At 35.3% G+C, this 22,515-nt stretch overlaps 1 protein-coding gene across 3 annotated transcripts in view; it reads right to left on the bottom strand.

Annotated features, from left to right (window-relative positions):
- The window catches only part of Aldh1a1 (aldehyde dehydrogenase 1 family member A1), a 142,698-nt gene that overhangs the window by 62,233 nt on the left and 57,950 nt on the right, over window positions 1-22,515 (bottom strand). For 2 of the 3 annotated variants that reach the window (XM_058584004.1, XM_058584005.1), the window contains exon 3: window positions 20,387-20,517. The exons of the other annotated variant lie outside the window; for it this stretch is intronic. In XM_058584004.1, coding sequence (XP_058439987.1) covers window positions 20,387-20,462 — 76 coding nt within the window. In that variant the 5' untranslated portion in view covers window positions 20,463-20,517. The remainder of the gene's footprint in view (window positions 1-20,386; window positions 20,518-22,515) is intronic. 3 annotated transcript variants of the gene reach the window in all.

Below are 22,515 nucleotides of genomic sequence, written 5' to 3'. Positions count from 1 at the left end.
ACTATTCACTTTAAAATAGCTAATTTTGTAATTTTAATCATAATTTTATAATTTTATGCCATGCGAACTTCACCTATGTGAATACATTCTTTTAAAAATGTAATGGGGTAGCAGAGAGCAGCTCATTTGTGACCATGTGTGACAACCTAAGCCTACCCCTAATAATGAACAATTTTTTGGTAGGGGTGCAGACCTTGCAACACCACAGATATTGAAGTCTGAGAAACATAGTTCTTATTATTTTCAAACTGATCCAGGAATGGATGCCCTGGGGAAGTATGAATTTCACAACATTTACAATATTTTGCTCCTGTGTCTTATTGTTTCAGTTGCAATTCTTAGATATTGTGACAACATAAATAATGATTAGCATGTTTGGATGGCACTTCAGAAATATTCTAAAAGGGCATCATTGCTGTGTGTTTTTTATGGTTATTTGTGATCATTTTAGGAAGGGCAAAAGATGATTTCCCTACTATTGTCCCTCCTTCAAAGACTAAAACAAAACTAGGCATTAATCCAGAATCGTTAGTAAGCGGTCCTGATTGGTTTTGGAAAGGACAACATCCTGGGAGTCAGGAACACAATTTCTCTCTGAAGTCAGACTAGTATGGCATTAAAGCATGAAACTGCAATTTAGCATTTAGAGTTTAAAACATTTCAAAAACAAATGGTGTGTGAACGAAGGAAATAGTTTCTTTCAGGAGATGGTATCATGGTTTATCCTGGACCCACATTTCAAAGGCTCTCTTTAAACCATTTGGAGATGCTTCTATTAGGATGTCACTTTCTTAGTGAAAAAAGCAATGGCACATTTCTTGCCCTTATATTCCCTGTAATGAAGTCCAGTTTCTTTTGCAAACACATGGATCATAAACTCCGTAAACACACGGAATCTTCCAAACTGTCTCTTCCAAACTGTTTCTCTCAGAAAATTGACTTCAACAGTTTAAAGTCCTGGAAGCACTCTGGATAATCCACATAACATTAACTAGTTGATTTTCCGTGATACATTTTTTTCAAATATGAAATTACTTCAGCAATTCAATCCTTCCAGATAGCAAAATTCTAAGAAGCACTAAGCTAATGCCAAATATACTTTTAAATTATTATTTTAAGAAGCACTATGCACATAGATTCCACTCTGCTCCATATAATTGTGAATTATTCATTCCTCCATTTGACTGGAGCACACAGCTTCAAGAAATTGAAATCAACATTATGTATCTATTTTTATAGTTTCTACTAACATTCGAATCAGTCCCCAAACTAACTCTAATGGAAGTGGGTGTTTTTGTTTGTTTGTTGTTAATGTTTGTCTCTACCTGGGCTGTCATCCGATGATGTTCAGGGAAAACTTATTTTACCCCAGTAAGCATATAGGAAGATACTCTTGGTGTTTTCCTTATAAAGGCAAAATTCATAAAATTGGGGAAATAAACTCATTGTTTCTAAATACAAAATCATGGTGGAAAAAACCTTGAAGGATCAGGTTTTTGTATAGACCACATAGTATCTATTCAATGATAAGCTAATAGTTTATTACTTCCAGGTCTCCTGAACCATTGTTCAACCTGAGTTGGCACAGATAGAATGCTCACTTTACAGTAAGAATCAGGGTCTCCAACTAGCATACCCAGCTCAAAGAATTTTTAAAAAGTCATTAATTAGCATTATCATCATTTTCTGTTCCTAGAATTGTGAATAACCTGTCTAACAAAACAAGGGGCTTTATGATTCCTTTTGGCTAACATACAAAGTTTCATCCCACAAGACTCTTTACTTACAATGACCATGTCACCTTGCTAATATTCTCAATTTGTGACAATTACACATTGATAAAGTACTTTTTTCCATGTTAGATAGAGATTAATCTGTCATTCAGCCAAATTTGTTTTCATATTCTTAATAACTAAATATATAGAAGTTTCAGTGACTGGAAGAATATTACATTTCCTCCTCTCATCCTCTAGTCAAAAGTCTGCACATCTTCATAAGTCTGTTTAAAAAAAGAAAGCCCTGAAGAATTTTTATGGACGTGTCTTCTAAGCACATCTTTAAAATGTTACTTTATCATCTCCATATTTGGAATCGTATTCTTTACATCTCTGTTTAGGATGGATTGGCTGGCGTTGTTCCCCTAGGTAGAAAACTATTATTCCATGTGAGGTATGGACTGCTACTTTTCCACCAAAATCTATTACTGCCATCTTCCATAGCAACAATGTCGCAGATGGTCCATGACTGCTCTGTGTCCACTCCCAGAAATTTACTCTTTCTCTTCGGGGTTCCATTCTACATCCTACCAGCACCTCTTCCACAATCTCTTTCCTTTCTCTACAAGTGGGAAGCTAGATGAGGCCAGAAGTCAGCTCTGACTATACAAATAGAGTTGATACCTAGGGAATGGAAGGACAGTGATGTGGAAGAAATCTGCCAAGGTGACCTCAAAGAGTAAAGCTTCCCTGCTAACAGGGGAGTGGGACTGATTTTATCATCAGGACACTGGATTCCTGGGCAATATTTATAGAAGCTTAGTCTTACCCCAATAAATACATCTGGTCTGTTTATAGGTACCTAGATGTAGACATTGTCATAACTACAGGAATCATAAAAGGTAATAGAAAGGCTTGGGGATTTGGCTCAGTGGCAGAGTGCTTGCCTAGCGCACAAGGACCTGAGTTCAGTCCTTCAACTGTGGGGTGGGGGTGGGGGAGTAATAGAATGACCAGAGAACCTAATAGCAAAACTCAACCTCTCAACATCCTCTTCAATCTTTTAAATTCGATTAATGATACCTATGTCCACATGTTGTAGGACTTTGTCAATTCATAGGGAATATTTGACTTTCTACTCCAGTTTTTCCACTATGCTTATTAGATATCAAAAAGTCCACAAAATTTAGTTGCATCTTGGTAGATAATGGAAGAAAATGACTAACTATTCTTCAAAGGAATTGCATCAATTTGCACTTCATAAGCAGTGACTGAGATTTCCATTATTTCAAAATCACACTGAGACTTGTTATTACACACTTTTGAATTTCTGCCAGTTTAATGGTATGAAATAGGATCAATGCATTGCCCAGCTTCGGGGGATGCTATTTTTATTATATGCATATGAAGGGTGCCCCCTAGAATTGATCAGTATACAGCCCATGGAGCTTCATATGGCAACCCTGGTATGAAACATATGTCAGTGTGACTTTAATTTAAAATGACTTGTTTTTTGTGATAAATTTTTTATCACTTCTTTGATGGTTATTTATATTTCTTCATATGTAAAGTATATATTTGTGTCTTTTGCTAACTTTTCAATTGCTTGTATAGCTTGTATATAATACTTTGTCAGATTTATCTGTTACAAATAACTCTTCACCATTTATGACTTGAACTTTATGCTTCTTAGGGTGTCTTAATGAACAGAATTTCTTTATTTTTATAAGATCAATTATATCATTTTTCTTTTGTGGTAAATGCTTTTATTGTATTTTCAAGGAGTTATTCCTTGTCCTGAAGTCAGAAAAACTTAATGCTAGGTAATTTTTTTTAAAAATGGACAATTTTATTTTTCACGTTTAGCTTTGTTTTTATTTTCTAGAATTGAGCTTGTCTTTCTGTCACCCAAACACTATTCATGAATAGTGTTCCTTTTTTACTCTCATTCATAAACTGTTCAATACATGCATTACTTTGTTTTTTTTTATTTGATTCAACTTAGTCTTTGTTGAAATGTATCCAGTTAGACCTCATAATATGGAGACTTTTTTTTTCTATATGTCTTATTTATTTAAAAAGTTACCATAACTACTTTCCATATTTCCACACGGTTTTAGTTGCATATTTATGTACATTTTTGCAGTGTTTTGTTATTCGTTTGCCTGTTGCCATTGAGCTGAACTTTCCTCAATGTATTTGATATTCCATAGAATGCTTATAGTGAACATTTTATGCACATAACTTTTACTTTTGCTAAATAATATCCTTAAGATATTATTTGGTTCAGGGTAAGGCTATTCTGTGTTTTTAAGTACCATAAAGTAAATGTCATAATTCCAAAACGATAATCTCACTCTAACCTCTCATTTGCCTGCTCTAAGTTATCAGCCATCAAATGATACTTCAACTTAGTTTTAGTTTAAATGCGTCTGATTGCCTGTGAGAGGGGCCACATAACCTTGAGCCGTACATCATGCACGTGTCTTCACGTGCGGGCCTCATGCTCACTCCCTTCATGCCGATTTGTCAGTGTTCACACGTCGATTGAACCAGCTGAAGGAGCTATTCAGAGCTTGCAGACTTAAACGAGTAGTTTGAATTTTTCCCAGGACTACCATCTATCTTGAGCCTGCCTAGCCTTTCCCCCCCACCCCCTATTCCATCCTAAGAGACAAATCAACCTGGTTGATCCCCAGCATCTGAATAGGGGCAGTGAAGTCCCTCTTCAGCTGCTTGCTGGCACAGACGCACCACCACCTCCCTGAAACTCCTGCCACCTATTCCTCCGGGGGCTGTGGTTGAACTACTGCCCTGCCTGGAGTTACCTGCAAGAATGGGATTCAAAGATGAGGGTGGGAGGCAGGGACGCAGAGCATAGGCACTCGCCCTCACGCCATCACCAAGCTCAGCAGGCCCTTCACCTCTGACCTGCCCAGCCACTCCATGCAGGAGCCAGAGCACTCTGTAGGCTGTTTATACAGAGCCTGGAAACAACTCAGGGGGTCTAGGAGGAGATGCAGACAGGACTGGTCTCTGCTTCTTCACCTTGGTGAAGAATAATTTCCTAGTCCTCTCATTCTCTGCCCTACACCTTACATTGCTCCTAGCTAATGCCTGAACACAATTAAAACAAAATAAGATTCCAGATTCTTATATTAAATGGTTATTAAAATTATGATGCTTCCAACCAAATGAATCTAGTTTCTCAAAAATAACTTATGCTAAGGGAATTCTTCTAACAGTGTGGCTCAACAGGGTGGCAGAAACATGTTGGCATAGTCATTTATTTGCAAAGCTGAAGACCTTCTGTGGTTTGGAAGCATTTTCAAATAGTGGAACGAAACATTATATAACAATCCAAGAGATTAGAGACCCGAATAATGCAGTATATTGCAAGTATTTCCTTCTGGGACTTGGCCCCATTGGCTCCTATCCAGGACTCTGTATTTCCACTTACTTATATGTGAACAGTTGCTTTAAGACTCACACATTTTAAGATAAACTAGGCTATTATATGTTCTTGAAATAATATGTTTGAAATCATGTTCTAATCTCTTTAGTGATGTTCCCTTCTCATGCATATCTACAAAATGGCTATTAGTGAACAGAAGACAAGTATTTTCACAGCACTTGAACTATGACTATTAGGCAAATTCAGAAACATTTTACTTTGATTTTTTTCCTCAGGACAAGGTGCTCCCTCAAGGGCTTGCCAAGATGGCGATTGCCTTCACAAGACCAGCACACAGGAGTCACGCAATGCCGGGTGGCATTGTGCACACACAAGGGAAGGCAATCACATATCACTGAATTTCCTGGGTTTTGACAAGTCAAGCAGGAATTAAAGATTTGATGCAAACAGCAACACCTATTGCAAAAATGCTCTTGTCTGTACCACCACAGCAACCACAAACAAACAAGGCTTCAGGTATGTACACAAGGTATACGCCCTGTTACAAAAGCTCGTACATAAGGGCCCTTTGAGTTACAAAGAGCACAAGGTTAGGAGAATGTCATGGGAAATGATAAAACTGCAGATTATCTTTTTATGGGTTATATAATCGCAGGTGTGGAAATTCATTTATGTTCTTTATCCGAATCAAATAATGCTGACTCACTATGCAAGAAAATAAAGGTCGAACCATAATTGTGGGTTAAATCCAGAGAAAAGTACATTACCTCAGACTAAAAATATGATCTCTGTCAGTAGATGTGGTGTGGAATCACATGCCCACTTGTGGCTTTTATGGAACATGTCGAATTAGCCATCAGCACGGTGACACCATTCAGAGCTCCTCAAGACCCTCCTAGTGGTGCCATCTACCAGAAATGTCATAGCTCAGATCCATTCTCCACTGTCAGAGAAGTGGCTCTGTTTTCATAGGTGTATGTGTTCTGAACCAGTGGCTTTATCCTTTAAAGGCTTTATCCTAGAAGAGATGACAACTGGGAAGTGCAGTGGGATCATCTGGTTTTAAATGTTTCATTTTACAAGTTAAAGCAAGAGTAACAAAATATTCATTAGTATTACAAACCACCTATAAAAAATACCAAATACCAATTATCTGGGGCAAGTAGAAACTTATTAATGGCTTCCTATTGAAACCAGTGTGCCTGCAGTGATAAAAGTACCAGGATTATTGGATAATTTTCCTAAATGCCTTGTTTCTTACTTAGTGACTCAAATTTTCTATACTGGTTTTATAATTTTCAGAAACTTGGGACAAATGATTAGCAACTGGGTGGTGGTGGTGGTTGCAGTTATCAGCCTACAGGTTTCCAAATAGACACCATATTTTAGTTCCCTGCCTTTCAAGGGTCCATGAACTACAGATTACTGGTTTCTTTTTCTTTCTTTCTTTCTTTTTAATCTTCACTTTACTAGAAAGATATTTTTGCTCATTTTCCTCTGCTTCATATCCTGACTTAATCTGGAAGACAATTCTGATCTACATTTTTGGCTCTTTAATGACTAGATTTCTTGATATAGTCTCAAGTATTAGTTCTTTGATCTTCTACTGAAACCTGCTACTCACAGAGGGAGTTATTGTGTATGCTGGGGTTTGGGAGAAAGTGTGCTTTGAATAACCCTACTCCTGTTCTATGCTACTGCTCAGATCTTTATCTTATGTCTCTTAGTATTTTGTAAACGTGTTTCAGCTGTTGCCGGTGCGACTCTCTGGTAGCTTAAATACATGAAAGGGTGTGTGTTTATGAATAATGGAGTCTCTTTCATTCATCTTCTTCATGAGAACTGATTTTCTTAATAGCCCAACATGTTTTGAAAAGGCATATAAAATATTATAATACAGAATTAAGAGAATGCCCACTCTTTAAAACAAAATCCAGAACCTGAAAAGGTTTATCACTGGAAGCATTTTCCACAGAGAAGTCCAGTTTGAACCAAGTAACTGATTTTTTTTTTCTTTCATTTCCCCTTGTGCTGCTGGTAGTGAGAGGGTTCATTTTTCTTTTTCTTTTTCTTTTTTTTCCTAATCTTAGAAGTCCCTCTCAGTACAAATAAGCCAGGCTAGGCTTTCAGAGAATTTTACATAAGAGGAGGAAAAAATGAAATACAGAAAACACATGATGTGTTTTGGGGGAAAATAGGATCTATTTTCTTTCAGGGAAAAATGTGTGAATCTCCTTCAGGGTCAGACACTCACCATGGTCTTGAACATAGGAATGACTTCATGCGACTTGAATGAATGAATAAGCCAGTGACTATAATTCTAGAACCATGTGGATCACAAAGCCCTCATGGCTGGTACATGAGTAGTCTCTATTTTGATATTTTGAAGCCCCAGCCCCCCAAATAAGACTAATCTTCTTGCTCTACTTCCTTGTTTCCCAGGTCACATCTTTGACAAGGTGGAGATCACAGCATCTTCAAATTCTCATTATCTAGGTGCCTCCTGAACATGATAAGCAGAGGCTGGACACCACTGCTACCCAGTGAGGCACCAGGCTCCTGAACAGGTGGGGGACACCTCAAGCGGACCCATCTCCTCCAAGCCACATTCCTTGGGGCAGGCAGAATAATCTTTTAAAAATCTCAAAAGAATCACTTCATTTCTTTGCTTTAAGCTTTCGGCCACTTTCAGTTATCTATAGGGAAAACTCCCAAATCCTTAAAAAGACATATTTTTAAAAATATTTGTAAAAATAGTTTAATATGACTTAAAACTGTATTTTTTTTCAATTGAAAAATCCAAATTCAGTGTACAACCAAAAAGTAATGATATCAATTTAGATCAACATTTTAAAACATAGAAGGTAGCAGAAAAAAATAAGTGTGGATTGCATGTCATAAGGGTAGGTATTATTTCATAAAATTTTCTTCAATTACATTTTATGGTAACATGATGCATGACATTACACATATACACTGGGTTAAATATGACATGATAAATATCATATCATTTCAACAAGTATTTGCTATAAATAATGTAAGGTAAATAATTCAATAAGTAATGCTAAAAATACTAATGAAAGTAATTATCTTTTCGAAATAACAGGAGGATAGAAATCCTAGATTTCTGAAAGAGAAACAGTATGACCCATTCAAAGAAACAACTTCTCAGGAGGAATGCCAGGGTTCTGTTGCAGCAGGGAGCTCTGCCCAGGAATTTTTTTAAAACCAGCTGTCACTGCCATGATTGGATGATGACCCACTGGGTCCACCAGTCTTACACAGAGAGCACTCAATGAGGAGAATCCTTTCCAATGCTGTGATTCCTTAGTAATAGTCTCAGATTCAGAATCACAATGCCTTTTCAATTCTTTATCCCTACCCACTTCAGGGTGATGTTATGGAATCTCAATGCTCTTCTACGATGTTAGAAGATCTACATTTTGCTCTATAATTTAGAAAACTGTGAAACATAAACTATATTACCTATACTATTGTGAACCAAGTCAGCCTATTATAAAACAACAACAACAACAATAAAAAGAAAACAATTTGTGAGAAGGAACAAAAAGAGTCATTCCTAATTTCAGTATCTTTCATGGGTAAGAAAATGGCATAATGGCTTAATAGAAAACTTTGGTTACTATGTCTTAGGAAGACCAACTAATTAAACAATGATTATATCAAGATAGTCAATGATTACATTATGAATCATCCTCAAACCTTTTCCAAAGAAATCTCTTGGAGCTTATGTAGCTACCAAGGAACACAAATCAATATATGAAATTCACATGCATTTGAGAAATCTTACCTAAATATTGGCAGTGGAAATCAAAGAAGGAATGATAAACTTATTCTCCATAGAGGCCAGTGACTCCAATAGTTGATCAAAATGTAAATTAATGCTCAGTTAATTTAATTTTATTTTTTGTAACTATTGCAAATGATTGCTTTATTGATTACTTTTTCAGAAAGTCTGTTATTTGTATATAAAAATTATACTTATTTTCACATGCTAATTTTTTATTCTGTAACCTTACTAAATTTGTTTTTCAGTTGTAATTTTTTTGCTTTGATAAAATCTAGGTTTTTCTGTATATAAATCATGTCATCTTCAAATAGGAATAATTTCCCATTTGGATACCCTTCATTTTCTTCTCTTGTCTTATTACTTCAGCCAAGATTGCCATTACTGTATGGAAGAACAGTGGTAGAAGTGGATATCCTTTTTTTATTCCTACCTTAGAGGAAAACACTTCAGCTTTTCATCATTCAGTATGACATTGGCTATGGGTTTGCCTTATGTAGGCATTATTTTGTTGAAGTAAATTTTTTCTAGTTTGTTGAGGGTTTTTTTCATAAATGGATGTTGAATTTTATAGATTGAATTTTTGGATCTGTTGAGATAATCATTTAATTTTTGTTCCTTATTCTGTTGATGTGGTATATTATGTTTATTGATTTACATATGTTGAAACATTATTGCAAGTGGTTCTTTTCATAATCTACTCATGCTTCCAATTTGGAAAATCCTAATATAAAATGAAGATGCTAGGTCAAGTGGATATAATGCTGATTCTAGTCAAGTGTCAGGCTTCCAGGCCCATCCTCCAAAAGTTAACCATGCATGTTAAGGGAAGGACTTGGATTCTTAGGACCTCTGTGTTCCTAATCATGCAACAAGTCTTTAAGTTCAATGGGCTTGCTTTTCAAGCCTTTTAATGTATGAGAATGTATTTGAGAATGCACTTTGCATTCTCAAACTGATTATTAGGTACTTATTTGCAATAGAATATAATCATTTGACTCAAATTATACACCTAGAAAGGGCAAATTAAACATTAACATGATTTTTCCCATCTTAAAAACATGAATTATTTTGCATTCAAATGTTTAAAGAATGGCTAACTAATATTTTCTCTATTAAAATAAAATATGAATAGATGAACTGATTCCCTTCCCTGCACCTGTTTGCAAATAAAATTGTTAATCATCTGCTTGCCTTGTTGAAAGCAGTTGGGGTTAAGAAGCTTTCAGTTTTTCCTGCAGCAATCTTTGTTTCAGAATCAAGATTCACACAGCCTTTCGATTTTTACCTGTTGGGAATGTAGGCAGTAATATAGTGATGAATGTTTTGGCAATCAGGTACCACATCAATGACACTGCATTTTGAGAGAGGCGGGGAGGAGAACTGATTACATAAATGTCGTAACAGGTGATAACAAGGGCTAATTGCTTTGTGGTGAAAACCTTTCTCCTATATAATATTGAGAAAGGCCATGTCCAAAGTGCTTTGCCTTTATATAATGACTGGGGTTAAGTTAGTTTGATGCTAAAGTCCAGGGATAAAGAAAAAGTTATTCTTTAAAGGACTCCCTTCCCACTCCATTTGAATGCTTCATAATAGGATATTAGTGATGTGACCAAGTTTCCAAAGGAAAGCTTTTTAGCTTTAAAAGAAATCTAAAGAGATATTTAAACATTTGTTAGAAGGAGTGCAGTGTTTTCCTACACTCAACACTAGACAATATACTGTAAGAGGAAATTTTTTTAATAATACTTTACCAGTTATTTATTGAGTACCTACAATATTTCATGCACTATGCTTTAGAATTATTTATGAGGGATGAAAATGCTATAATAGATCACTAAATATCCTGCCAGTCTTGATCCTTTCAATCTTCTCTCCAAAAATTCAGATAAATTCTTCTGACACAACAGTGAGTTTTAGTAACCTCACTGCAAACGCTAAAGATTGTTAGCATTGTTAGTATTATTGTTCTCTGGATGCAAAAATCCAAGCTCTTCAGCATGCTGTATCAAAGCTGTTTTGTGTTCTAGGCCTTCTCTATCTCCCAGCCTCACCTCTCTACTTTGTCCATAGATGCTGAGCTTTACCGTGTTACTTTGGTTTCCCAAACAGAATGCCCTGGTCTGGGTTATGTGAATTTGAATGTGCTGTTTGCTCCATCTGTAGAGATCTTTCTTTATTTTCTTCCTTTTTTTCTCTTTGTTTATTTATTTTACCTATTTTTTTAATTTGTTGTTTGTTACTTTCTTCACTTGGTTAATTACTACTTCAGCTCTCAACCTTAATGTGACTTTATTCTAGGGAACGTCCCCCAAACAGTTTAAATCTGGGGTCAGCATGCTTCCTTCAATCTCTTTCAACATCTAATACATCTGATGACTTCTGGCCATGAAACTCACCATATTATGGTGTCTGTGAATCTGTAAAATCCACTTATCATTGCAGAACTGTGTCTTGCTAGCATTATATCTCTAGAAGCTGAGAGTAGGTGTGTTAAACAAATTGCTAAATACATGAATACCATGTATCATGGTCTTAGGGGGTGACACAAGAAATCTTTGTATATTAGGTTCCTAAGTGTTATATTAAAATTTGTTATGAAGGCAAGAATCTTCATAACAAATTTTAATATAACTCTTAGGAACCTAGTATAGTGTTAAATGGTTAATCACCATAATTTAGAAGCCTAAATTCCAAAAGAGTTCTGAGCAGCAAAATATGGAATGATTTAGAAACACTCTGGCAGTAGCATTGGCAGTGTGAAGAGATTGTTTAATATATTGTGTAGAGTAAATCCTTGTGAGGAGCTGAACTATAAAAAGTAACTGTGCTTCCATTTTTAGGCACCACCCTTTAGTCCAGCATGGTGCCAGGTACATGCTGTCTCTTGCTTTGCAGACTAGGATAGAGTTACACTCTCTGCCTTGCATTTCATTCCCTTGACTACTTACATAATCCCTCTGGCTATGCCTATCAATTTTCAGACCAAAAGGAATCCCATCATGAGTGCACTAAGTCATATACTTGGCTGCATCACACAAATGTGTTTTACCTGGATTATGTCTGACAGTGCCAGCCCCCAAGTGATGGTAATTTCATTGTACTTGACACAAAATCTCCCTAGAGACAAGGGGGATGGGATGCCTAATAGATAAGGAAATAAAGCCTGTTAAGCATAATCACTCATGACAACTTGTCTTCTTTCAACAACTTGTGACTTTAAAAGTGCATTCTCATAAAGGTATTTAGAATTTATCTATTGCAATGAAATGGTGTCAGCGCCAACCCCCTTTGAACACTTTGTATTTTTTCGAAACTATCACACTGTGATCATCTGTGAAATACTTCCAGAGGAAAGATGGTTCAATTTTTTTTTTAAATATTTTAAGCAACAGACAGGCCACCATGATAACTTGAAAAAAAATGTGTCAAATTAAAATACACAGAAATTACAAAAAGGCAATTGAGAAAGAAATTATTCATGAGTAGAGGGACAGAGAGTAAATCTTGGCTGCAAACAATAAAGCAATCATAATGGTGCCCATAGCTCACTCTTGAGTGCACAAATTTATGAGCTAATAGAGAACAGAGTGCTAATGCATTAGATTGGCAGACAGTGCCAAGAAAACTGAAGTACCATTTCACAGTGTTCTTTAGATGCATATTTTGATAACTAAGATGAAGAAAAGTGGGTTCAGTGCATCAAAGTTATCCTTCCAGAGAATTTTATTTCTCAAACAAAAACATTGAAGCTACTCAAAAGGATTTTATTGGGCACTTTTAGATATTCACATGTGCTCATTTGTAGAAGCTGGATCCCAGAAGTGGAGACTTTTGAGTATAATGAGAGCCCTTGTCTCCAAGGTTATCTTCAAAGTCAAGAAACATTTAACGAAAATTATTCATCATTAATTATGATCTCATTTTTTGCATTGTTACAATCTGAACATCCATTGTTGTCATTGATTTATCCAAGTTAAGTAAAGTCCTAGGGAAATTCTGTTTAAAGTATTACCCAAACAAGCCTTAAGAAGTATAGATACAAGAGGAGGCTGATGTTTACACAGAGTCACAGGCAGTTGGATTTGAGCTGAGAACTGGCACGTGCATTCTAGGCTGGTTCTACTTCTTACTCTGTACCTTGGGGATCATTCTGCACTGCCTTTCACTATACAATGATTCTCAAACTCAATCATGTGGTATACTTTTTAAAATACAAATTTCTGCTTTTCACTCTCTAGCGATTCTCATTTGGTAGATTAAAGTAGAGCCCAGAATTTTGATTTTCTAAAAAGTTGAGAAACTGCTCATGCTTCTGTTATGGGACAAACTTTGAGAAATGGAGCAATATATGCATCTCCCAATCTGCTCCTTTTTACTGAAGAGGGAAGCAGAGGGTCCATATTGGATCTGAGCACAGCAGAAGGTGTTATGGTCTTGGACCACTCGGTAGGAGTAATGCACTTTCACAGGAATCTAATCAGGCAAGGAGGGAGGAAGGCGTACCCATTTGGACCCAGCTCACAACATTCTGAGTTTGTGTCAGCACAAAGGAGGTGGGAAATGAATGGCTACCTAGACAAAAAGCCCAGAGTAGTCTAGGGAAGAGTGAAGAATATGGAAGAAAATTTCAACACATTCTTTAGTTCTCCATCTCTATTCTTACAGTTCAAAATACAAAAAGACACATACATGTAAAGAAGCAAAGCTGACTTACATTTGTGCTACCTATCGGAACATGAAGGGCCTTCATCACATACAAAGTGACAACTCCCATCAGCTTTATGTTCAGAGAATAACAAGTTTGGATATTTTTTTTTAAATAAAGAGGACAAGGAATTATTGTGCTTTAAACAGAATATGTTTGAATTTGAGCATGTATTTATGTGTTGTGAACCATATAAATAAGTATTCACATATGTGTGGCTAAATATGGCATTATGCTTTTATGAAAAACATATTTTCCAGTAGGTATATTAAAATATGAAAAAGATTTAGTTAGCTCATAAACTTGTAAGGAGTATCAAGAGGAAACTCCCTTTTTACATTCTGTACAGCAAATCCCACTATAACCGTTGCCATTAAGTAAAAATATGTGAAACAGTGTTTTTTTCTATGCCTTGACTGATGTATCACTGATTACGAATGGGATTATACACAATAAAATACCAGTATAAAAACTGTCGGGTGTATTTTAACAGACTTCCTGTGATGGGATTTGTCTTGTAGAAGCTATTTTTTCTTAAAGCAATGAGGCTACATGCTTTTCTTATTTGCACATCATTCTCTGCATAGAACAATCCTTTATCACTGAAATTCACTGCCTCATCATGGAGTCACCAGAAAGTTCAGAATATTTATAGTGCCATGAATTACATTGCTGATGTAGATATTACAATGCCTCTCTATTCAGAGGACATCATAAATAGCAACATAACAAGGCATCTGCTTTTTCTGAAGGAAATTGCAGGAGCACTCTGTATAATTTTAAATGGAAGGGAGAATAATTTGTGAACCTAGAACTGGCTTATGCCATTTACTCATGAAGTCTTTTAAGTTCACCCCAAGTCCAGACACAAAATTATCTGTAAGGCAGAACAGATTTTGCAAACTGAAGCAATTTTAATTTTAATTATCAGTTGGTTCCCAGTCCTTTAGATACTTTCTCACTGACTGGTCTCGGGTAGGAAAATTCACACAAAACAGACAATGAAAGTTTGTATTCTGACTTTTTTTCAAAACATATTTTTAAAATCATATGATTTTTAAGGAAAATAATTTTATATGATTTTTGTTGCAAAGATTGTCTTTTTTCATTTCATTAAAGTGCCAAATACAGGAAGTCGCTTGAAGACATTTTTAGAGAAAAATAAGGTAGACAATTTCAATAAATTAAATCATGAATAATGAAAATATTTAATTTCTGAAATACTTACTAGGTGTCTAGATTTAACATATATTTTTACATGTGGAATTAGTGGAGACTTTAAGTCAATTAAACCAAAGCACATTACATCAAGAGTCTGAATGCTATTTATCCATTTACTTGGAGAAGGGAAGGTTATATTCAGTTTTGCTTGTTTCTTAATGGTGACAAGGTAGTATAAAATAATATAATAGAACAAATCTGCAAGCTTTTTTCCCATTAAAATGATAAAACTTTCTCTAAAGGGTGGACATTCTCCAGAACATATAGGAGAGATATAAAACTAGAGAAAATAGTGCAATATAACTTGCACTAAACATTGATTTTTTTAATGGTTGCTATAACTCTGCAAATTTTCTATTGTTCCCAAGACTAGGAAAATGAATGGTAGAGTGAATATTGAGAACTGTGTTCATAGTCTCATTTTCCAAGTTGTGACTTTAAAAACATCTGTATATACACACACATACATATAAAACACCCAACTTGTCTTCTCCAAATCCTTTCTCTACATCAAAAAGCTACTCTTCTGAACAAAGAAATTCATTGAATTTTCCCTTTGTTTCCTTGAAAGTAAAAACACAATAAAATTCAATCAAATTAAAAGGGGCATAAGAAATGTTTTAAATGTGGCAACATTTGAGTTATTTGTATTCTATAGAGAAAATTATGAATGCAAGTATTAGATATTAGAGTCATTTTATGACAAAAAAATGACAGAGTAGGTTAATAAACTAATACCAGAAACTGATATGAACCAAGTAGACATCCATTACTCTGCATAATCTATAAAACCCAGACATTTTGTCAAGATATTACGTTTTATATTTGATGACTAACTTACTTCTTTATCAGAATACAGTATTTTAAATGTTTGTTACATTTTCAGATGCCATGCCTTTTAAAAATACAAAAGCATATCCTATTATTAACAAATACATATTTTAAACAATTATGATGGTTACTTAATTTTATCCTGCTGTTCAGCACAATAGCCTAAGGTCACCTGTGTCTACTGAGTGTGTAAGGAAGGGCGACTGTAGAACTTATCTTTAATTTTACTTTTAAAAATGTTAAATATGCTTGCTACAATTTCCTCAACTAGAAATTTTATGAATCTCAATACAGATGAAATATTTATGGTAAAAATTTAGCCTTTAGATTGAGATTTGCTGTAAGTATAAGATATGCATTGGCTTTTGAAGATTTAGTTACTAAAAAATGGAAAAAGAAAAGGAGAATGCTCATATTTCTTTTTTATATTATTTACATATTGGGTTAATATTTTACATATGTGGTGTTAAGTAAAATGTGACTGAAAAATTTCAAATTCACCTGTTTTAATTTTTAAATGACTAATAGAATACATAAAATTACATAAATTACACCATATTTTAATTAAAAATCCTGAATTATTACTTCATTGTAAAAAGGTTTCATTATTCTTCCAACTTTCATATACACTTTAACAGTGTTTTCAAAGTAATACTAGGAGATAAGTAAAGCAGGTATTGTTTTAATTTTACAGTCAAGAAAGTTGGAGTTAATTTTCCCTTTTGGATTCATATATAATTCATTTGCTCTTGCAAACAAAATTAAAACTCATATAACTTGTTAGTCTGTTCTGTAGACATAAGCATTGCAGCAGAAATAAATATAATAGGCTAAAGACAGACCCAACCATATAACTCATTGAATTTTCATTTTCAATAAAAAATATTTATCATATTTTATTATTTAATTTATGTTTTAAAAGAGCCACAAACTACCTGGATATATAGTATCCCCCAAAATACAACATATTTATTTAAATTATTCTGTATAACTTATCTAAGTGAACCTATGAAAAAAGTTCTACCTTGAAAATTTTCCTGAAAATTTTTGAGAAGCAATTTTGCACTACAGTCAATTAAAACCTATTTTTGATTAATGATATATGCAATGCTTTCATGCTATCTTTTACTTAAAGATAAGGAAAAACAACTTAGCTAGTGCTTTTATGAATCTAGTGGGCTCTGAGGAGAATATCTTTCAGATAAGTCCTTAATATCCCTTTTGGAAGAGTATTAGTAGTTTCTTATTCAATGTAGATTTCTTAAGTAGCTGACATTTATTTTGTTTCCTACCACCTGATCTTGGTACCTTAAAATCTGTTTTTCATTTGTTTTACATTTATTCATGTTCTAATGGCTCTCAGTGATTTTCAATTAGAATTTTCTTAAGGAGTGAGTTTCGAGATCTTTCTTCCTACACAATGAATATTGTTGGTACCTATGTATTGGAGAAAAAATAAAAAACCTATTTGCTAAACAATAATGACTCATTCATATTTATTATCTACTTAATGGTCACTAATTTTAATCATTAAATTGGCGGTTCACTTAAATACAGTAAGTGGCAAATATATTTAATTATATTGTATATCATGTTTCTTTTGAAATTTTTATGAATTTCATTGAAATTCAGGACAGGCTTAAACCACATCGATTTTTAAGAATGCAGTGTCTTATCTTTACAACAAAAGTCTTTGCAAATCTATCATCAAAAGCAAAGCTTCCTTTGGGGCATCAAACCATACCACACTGCCAGACTGTCAACGTTTGGGATGTAATGGAGCCACAAAGCTTTTATATTTATTTCATTCTCACATTTATCAAATCATTGTGGTTGTCCAAAGAGATTATTCAGGCACATACTTCATTCACATAGATTTGAAGGGAGATTTTAATAAAACATGACAAAAAAGGAATTCAGTTTAAGAATAAAAACATGAGCTCACCCACAACTATCACCCACACGACTCATTTTGTAAATCATGTAATGGACTTTGTCATTTTGACACATAGAACATTTCTTTTCTTCTATCACCTTAGGATTAATCAGATTGTATAGTGGATATAAGGGAAAAAGGGATGGAGTTTGGAACTCCCAATGGCTCCCTTTGCTGTTTGTATCAGTGGAACATTTTGAAGTCAGGTAGGTGTTAACCTAATAAGGGAAGCCCCACTGGCTTTCTGTCTCCTCCAGACAATAAAATGGCATAATTGTGTCTGTGCCTCTTTCTTCAATTGTTCTTCTATAACACAGTCTGAGAAGTAACATAGATTCTAATTAACTCAAATTAGACTAATGAGAGAGATGGTAAGTACTACAACATGAAGATTAAGAAAGTAATCCCAATTTTAAGCCTCAAAGATGTTGAGGACAAAGGAAATAAATGTTAAAGGGAAAGACTGGGCCACTGCTTCATGGATGTTGAAAGTAGCAATAGCCAATCAATGGCTTCAGCCCATTTGAATGAGCGTTCCTGATTTTCTACAAGGAAAAAAATTAGCACCTGAAATAACCCAAGCTTCACAATGGCATTAAACCCTTTATTGCATTAGATTCTGCATTTATTATTAGCTGGGAGATGGGATGGGTGATGGCATTAGGAAGATTATTTATTTAAAACCTGTGCTTGACAATCTTCTATTAAAATACAGAAAACTTGGAAAGATATTACATTATTAAGCATTAATAAACATTATTAAAGATATCAAGTAAAAGATGTATTGTGAGAACTTTTTTCTAATTTTATTGTTTGAACAAACCATCTTTTGATAAAAAGTACATGAATTAAGTTCCTTATTAAAATGTTCACACTTCCCATTTTCTCATAATTTAGTACACATTGAAAGTTGTTAAAATAGCCCTCAGCTTTTATACTGCAGCTTCTAATGTTCACAAACTTCTTGACTCTTCAATTATTTACTATGAAATTAAACTTGTGGTGGAGAGGAAATTTTTAATGCTGCCAAATTCTCTTACCATTTAAAATCCATGTTATATGATAAATTTAGTTGTAAATATGTTTGTATTTGCAATCCATTTGGTGCATAAAGCATTTAAGGTAGCAAATAAAATAAAAATTCATTATAATAAAAATAGAGCAATTTGACTAAAATTCAAAAATTAAAACATAAAGGATGAAAACTAAAATGAAAGCTGTTTATATCAGCCCAGAGGATATAAATTTGAACATTAAACAATTCTGGGTTTTAAAAAAAGACAGAGTGAAAGGGAGATAATAATGCCAGCTGCATGATCCTTGTTATTAAAAAAGATGAAATCCCATTAGCTCCTCACAGGAAGCAATGCTTTCAAGAAATAGATTCTTTGAAGTTTTTGGAATAGGAACTTGTGTTATGGTACACCAAGTAATAATCTCCCCAACATACACAGTTTATAGTAGATGCTTGGCACATTTCACAAGGGAAATATGAATTGCTTTTCCAAATAATGCTAAAAAGAGAAATGAATGGTGAAATGGCTTAAGGCAATTCATCCAATCACAATTATTAGGCTCTTTGAGTTGATTTCTATCTCAACCCTTCCCTACTTCTCTCCCCACTTAGAGGTAACCATGTGCTCCAAGTTCCTTCTTCCATACTCCATGAGGGACATTATGGGAAAGCAAGTTTCAGATGCAATCCAGCACAGATTTTTTCCAACCAAGGGTACACAACATTTAAATTCCCATTCTTTAAACTAGGTGAAGTCCCAGCTCTCCATCCATCGGACACTGACCAGTATCGTGCATAAAAACTGCTCTGGGGCCTGTGTGACAATAGCTTTGAGGGAGAATCAGCTAGTCTTTAGTTATAATTAGGCAAGTTCTCTATTATACCTTGGGCCATGGGCAAGAATGAGAGTCCTAGAGCCAGGGCTCAGTTTTGAAGGATGGTAAGCATGGGTTCATCATGTTCTCATATCACCTTTACAATGGGAAAAAGGTATTTCAAATGTCTTTTTCTTCTACTGCAGATGGGAAGTGGTGTTAGAAGCCATAGGGATTTATGGGCCTGCCTCATGGCACACCCCTGTAATCCCACCTACTCTGGAGGCTGAGGCAGTAGGATCACCAAATTCAAGACCACTCTCTTCAATTTAGTGAGACCCTGTCTAAAAATAAAAAATTAAAAGGGATTTAGGGACTTGGCTCAGCATGAAGCCACACTCGGTTCAGTTCCTTGTACCCCAAACAGAAAACCTCATAGTTATTTAGTCATTACACTAAGAATTACAACTTTTGAGTTATAGAACACTGATTAATGTTTTTCAAATGGTCCAACTACCCTTGGGTAGTGGATTCCTCATTAGCATATTTCAAAAAATAAACTCACTCCAGTGTGTAAAGCACAGGTATTTCATCCACCCACACATTATTCTGTCTATACTAAAGTATTTAAAATAAATTACAGACAGCATAACAGGAGTTGCTATAATCTGGCCACCTGGAGACGCGAGGTTTTTCCTGAGATGTCTGTATGAACTCTTTCCCTCAAATAACTGCTCATGAAAATATTGTTTATTAATACACGCAAGATACTTAATTTGTTGTAAATTTAAACATTATCTTTTTATGTGTAGGATTTTATGATTCTAATTATTTCTGGAATGTCATTTAACTTATCCACTGAAACACTGGTACCTGGAATACAATGACTATTTACATATAATAGAAGCCAAGTGCCTACCCTGCTCAAGTGGAGCGTCCAGAGCTGCACAGCAAGTACCGGTGGAGATGTCATTCGCAGTCTTGTGGTTTTCCATTGAGTAATTTTTCTAAGTGATTTTTTTTTTTGGTAAAGTTCTTCCTGTTGTTTTTCTAGGAAAATTTACAGGAGAAATGTGTTTATGTTCTTTTACTTGTTTCACTTCCTCTCATTATTCAATAAAATGATTTAATACATTCTCTTTGGCTGGGTAAGAGCAAATTTCTACATTCTCTAATGACCCCCCACACACACACACCCAAAAAAGTATAGAATTTTACTGTAATTGGGTACTATTTTTGTTTAGCAAAATTTAAGTAGTGGCCTGTGCTTCACGGACATTATTAAACAGTCACCGCATAATAAGCCCATTTTCAAATAGAAATGGAAAATCTCTTCCATTTACTTTGTACTAGGGATTTAGAAAATTGGTGTACTTCAGGCAAAATTCTTAGACTTTTTTTTTGTTTTCTGATAGGTTGAAGCTATCTAAATGTATCATTTGATTCTTCTGTACTCTCAATGCCTTCTTCAAATGACATTCGTTCCTCCTGAGGAAATAATTTCACTTTGTGGAAATAGCACTAAACAGGAATTAAATAGGTCAAGTACCTTGTCCCATCTCTGCCAGCTATTTGATAATTGACTGCCTATGTCCTATAACTGCATTAAACCTGGATTGAAACATCTGAAAAGAGGCAATGATATGAATAAGAATGTCATAGGGTTTATAGAAGTAGTAAATAAGTGCAGAATGTCAGGGTCTTTTGTGTCCTCTTTTCCTGGCAATGTCTTGCTTCTCTAGGTCTCAGCTCAGGCTCTGCCTCCTCTGAGCAGCCTTCACTTGTGCCCTCTTACACTGTCCAATTGGATCACTCTGCTGTTCTTTGCTTATCTGTCATTGCACTTACTATGTGTACAATTTGCCCAATTCTCTGCTTCTCTGATAAGAACATAATTCAATATGTTGTTCCTTAGTTCCACTCCAAAATCAGAGCTAAGTGGAGAAAGTTCTTGGTATAGTTTCAATCTGGAATGTCACCCACAAGCTCATGTGTTGCAAGCATGGTCCTCAGTGCAATGAGGTTCCAACATGGGGCTTTTGAGCAATGATTAGTCATTGCCTAAATGATTAATCCATTGATACCTGAATGGACTACTGGCAGGTGGAACCTAGTCAGAAGAAGTCTGTCACTGGAGAAATGTCCTGGAAGGGTTTATCTTCTCTCTGGCCCCTTTCTCTTTCCGTGTGCGCACTGGTTGCCATGAGCAGAGCAGCTTTCCTCTGTCATGCTCTTTGCCATGATGTGCTACCTCACCTCAGGCCCACGGAAATGGAACCAGCTGACAAGGGACTGAGTCCTCTGAACCCATGAGCCAAAAACCAATCTTTTCATTGAGTTGTTTTGGTTGGGAATTTTGGTCACAGTGACAAAAAGCTGACAAATAATTCTCCAAAAAAGTTTGTTAAATGAATGAGTGGATAATAATTGAATAGAATGCAGTGAAATGGAAGAAATATTTACCCTTCTATCTTTGAGAGATGTTGTGAAGTCCAAAGCTGGTGACGCATGATAAAGTTGAATCAAACCTTTCAAACGGAAGTGCCATGGGCAAGTGCCCTAGGCTTTTGCATAGCTTTAGTATATTATGGAGGATTTGAATTAAACTAAAACTTTAAAAATTTATCATGAATTCAAGCCCAACCATATGCACTTTGTAAATACTGACCTTGTACAGACTAAGTGTAAAAACCCTGGAGTCAAGTCGCCTATCCTAGCATTCACTCGCCTTGGCATGGCTCTCACTGAGGTTAATAAGAACTGTGGATATCGCAGACTGCCAAAACATAAGGAGATATGACAGAAAACCAAAAGGGAAACTGCCGGCTGCCTTGGGCTCACTGAGATTTGAGTCTAACAAGGCAGACTTGTCGCTGGACTCTTTGGAGGTGAAATGAAGCGATGGGCTAATGCTGGGCACAGGAGGCGCCAGGTCCTGACAGGCCAAGGTGTGACCTGCGGAATCCTAACCACCCCAGACATGTTTCCAGGAGCAAGGGAGCTGGGCCATGGCCAAGGGCAGGCAAGGTTGTGAGGGTGGGGGGAGGA

This window comes from Marmota monax, unplaced genomic scaffold (genome assembly GCF_021218885.2).
Source record: "Marmota monax isolate L192 unplaced genomic scaffold, Marmota_monax_Labrador192_F-V1.1 WCK01_AAM20220418_F8-fsc00059, whole genome shotgun sequence".
Classification (NCBI taxonomy): Eukaryota; Metazoa; Chordata; class Mammalia; order Rodentia; family Sciuridae; genus Marmota; species Marmota monax.
The sequence above is the reverse complement of the archived record's forward strand: the minus strand, read 5'-3'. Positions and strand labels throughout refer to the sequence as shown.